At 28.5% G+C, this 3425-nt stretch overlaps 1 protein-coding gene across 1 annotated transcript; it reads right to left on the bottom strand.

The window, feature by feature from the left end:
• Window positions 1–388: 388 nt before the first annotated feature.
• OCT59_019054 (uncharacterized protein) lies at window positions 389–2282 on the bottom strand. The gene is made up of 2 exons (XM_025309221.2): window positions 1059–2282; window positions 389–959 (listed from the first exon to the last, which is right to left on the bottom strand). The coding sequence occupies exons 1-2, from the start codon at window positions 2203–2205 to the stop codon at window positions 562–564; spliced, it is 1545 nt and encodes a 514-aa protein (XP_025180763.2). The 5' UTR covers window positions 2206–2282; the 3' UTR covers window positions 389–561.
• Window positions 2283–3425: the final 1143 nt, after the last annotated feature.

Raw genomic sequence — 3425 nt, 5'->3', positions numbered from 1 at the left:
CTCGTTACGTCCCGTGACGTTGCACAAATTTCAAAAAGGAGAATTGTTGCTTTGCCGATCGCATTATTTCTGGTCAGTCGTAAGAAAAATTTGGGATGGGATTCCCATCCCATTTATTTGGGCGGCAAGTATAATCCAGCACTATTCAGTGGGCCGATCATCAACAATAGCAGAAAGTTTATGCAGGGTCTTCTACATTTTGAGAAATGTTTGCTACATTTACAAAAACTTACAAAATTCAGAAGAAATTCGAATATGAATAGAGTAATATGATTTACGAGTATTTACTCGTGCGCATATTTAAGATAACAAAAATTTGTATCGATTATATAAAAATGGATAACAATAAATATTTGTATCGATTATATAAAAATTGTACTGTATATTTAATGTCCTTTAATTATTACTCTATACATTGAATATTTTTATTAAATAAAAAAAGAAAAGAAAATTAATATACATTATAAGTTTTGATACAGCAATATTTAAAAATGTCATAACTACTTAACGATCTTAATTTTTTATAATTTTAATTTCTAGGGATCTTAATTTTTTATAATTTTAATTTCTAGGTTTAATTTTAATTTCAAGTCCTTGAACTATTTTAATAAAATCATATTTATAATTCAATGGTGAAACTTTGTCCACCAATTCTATATCATAATTCCTGTATAATAAAGCTATTAAAGTTTTCACTTCAGCCAAAGCCATCTTCTTTCCTGGGCATTCACGTGCACCACCTCCAAATTGATAGTAACTACTGTACATTTTAGTGTCCGATTTATTTAACCATCGATCTGGATTGAACGTATCAGGATCAGTCCAGTAGTCGGGTGATCGATGAATTCTTTCTACGTCAATTAAAAATTGTGTTTTGGCCGGGAATTTGTATCCCGCAATTTCATTCGGTTCCGCGTTAGTACGTACATTAACTGGTATAGTAGGGAATAAACGGGAAGCTAAATTTATATAATATAAAAGATTAATAAGAATTTATTACCGTCTTATAACAACAATAAATACTATAATATTACAATAGATTACAATAGATTACAAACCTTCTTTGAAGATAGCGTCAGTATATTCGAGTTTATTTACTTGATCAATAGTGATGTTACTATCACGATCACTTCCCAATACATCATCCAATTCTTGTACCATACGTTTCTGTACTTTAGGATTATGGCCTAAGTAATAAACGATGGCAGATAATGTACTTGCAGTTGTAAGAGTTCCACCTAAAAGAAGATCCATAATAGTAGCTCTAATATCATCATCACTAATTTTCTCATTAGCGGTTAAGAATTTAGTTAAAAGATCATTACTATCGATTTTTTCATTTGATTTTTCGATTTGAGTTCTTCGCTCTTCAATAATTTTTAAGAGATTCGTACTCGCCCCAGTCTTGTTACTCAACAAACGATTTCTTGTTTCACGCATTCCTGGAGAATTCCTTAATAATTTTGGAGTGAGCAAAAAGAAATGAGCTCCTTCAAATGCTGTTTTAAAGATTTCGATATAAGAATGCGATTTTGGAATAGTTCCTTCAGGTTCCACAACTTTATTTTGTGGATTTATCGCATTATAATAATTAGTAAGCGCATGTGCTCTCAATTTAGTCATCAAAAATAAAGTATTTTCAAATGTAAATCGAGATAACCATCCAGTAAAATCAATTTCTTTAACATCACCATCATTACTATCTACTCGTTTCCATAATTTTTCCATTTCCTGAAATAAAGTTTGAGTAAATTCGACCGTTTCTTTGGAAGATTGAGGTGTAGCAATAGTTTTTTGTAAGAATCGACGATGAGTTGACCAATTATCATAATCACTATTAAGAAGGATTCCTTTATTGCTCATGCCATATTCGTCCAGGCCATCATTTGAATGTACTCTCAATGGGGAATTTAACAATTTTCCGGCCATTTCTGATCGGCATACACATACAACTCTCCTGGTTCCCAAATAAAATTCAAATATATCGCCATAAATTAATCGTAATGCTTCTACAAATTTTCCGGCATCTCCAGTATATTGTAATACATTACCAATAATTGGTAAAGGAATTGGACCAGGTAATGGACTTTGTCGAGTAAAATAACGATAATAAAATAAACCGACGTAAGTTGCCAATCCAATTATGAATAATAAAAAATAATTCATAGTGGAAGTTTCAAAAGATAAAAGTGATTTTAAGAACATGTTTTATTAAATATGATTGAAAGTACGAATAATGAAAAAAGAAAAGTGTTTTGACTTTGTATATATATAAGAAAAAAAAATCGAGACTCTTTTATCGAACGAATTGATCAAAATATTTACGGAATTTTACTCCATTTATGTTTAATTACTTTTCGTTAATTCATACAATAACAATATCTAAAAATATTCACATGCAGCCTTACAAATATCTCATTTACATAACAGATAAGTGATTATCAATTTTTATTACTAATAGGTAAGATCACACCATATTTTTTTACGGATTTGTTGATCGGGAAAACACGTTATAAACCCGGTTAATTTATCCGGTTTAATCCGATTTATCCGATCAATTTATTTGGTTGAAATTTAATTGGTCACTATAAAAATTAGCCAATTACTGGATCAACTTATATCCGTCTTATTCCGTAAGAATTATGTTACGATTATAATTATGAGACGTTAATCTTTTTTATTTTTTTGTTATTTTATTTACACTATGACTAACCATTTGTAGGCTGTCAACCAGCGGTATAATTACATACAATTACATAGTAGAAAACAGACTAACTAACATCGGGAAATTTTTATAGGAGATATTCATCGATAATTATCACTTTATCAATAATTATCCCATTTTATCATACCGAATAAATCGATAATTAACGTATTATGATGATTATCGATAAATAACTGGAAAAATATAACGATATTTAACATTAATGTTATTTATTGATAATTATCTGAAAGATATTTAATGGTATTAAGTGTTAAAAATTTTATCGATAAATTTCTGCAAGTTATTTAATGTTAATGATATTTGGGGTCTTTGCAATAGAAATGTACGAAACTCAAAAAATATTAAAAATTAAATTAATATTAAATTTGCATTTATTTCAATAAAAAAAACATAATTAGCATATAAAGTAAAATTTAAATTTTTTTTGAATTTCGTACCTTTCTATTGCAAAGACCCCCCATTTATTGATAATTATCTGAAAGATAAATAATGATATTAAATGCATGTTAATAAACTTCTGTAGTGATAATTTTCGTTTATGATTTTATTAAAAAAAAATATTAAAAGGTCCTTTTATCTAACAATCACGTGCATCATATCATGTGACATGACTTTCAACTCCTAAGACGCTAAGACACGACGCGATAAGTTTTTTTTTAAACTTTTTTTTTTAAAGTTTAATTAAACATTTCTTTCGCCC

This window comes from Rhizophagus irregularis, chromosome 28 (assembly GCF_026210795.1).
Source record: "Rhizophagus irregularis chromosome 28, complete sequence".
NCBI classification, from domain to species: Eukaryota; Fungi; Glomeromycota; class Glomeromycetes; order Glomerales; family Glomeraceae; genus Rhizophagus; species Rhizophagus irregularis.
The sequence above is the reverse complement of the archived record's forward strand: the minus strand, read 5'-3'. Positions and strand labels throughout refer to the sequence as shown.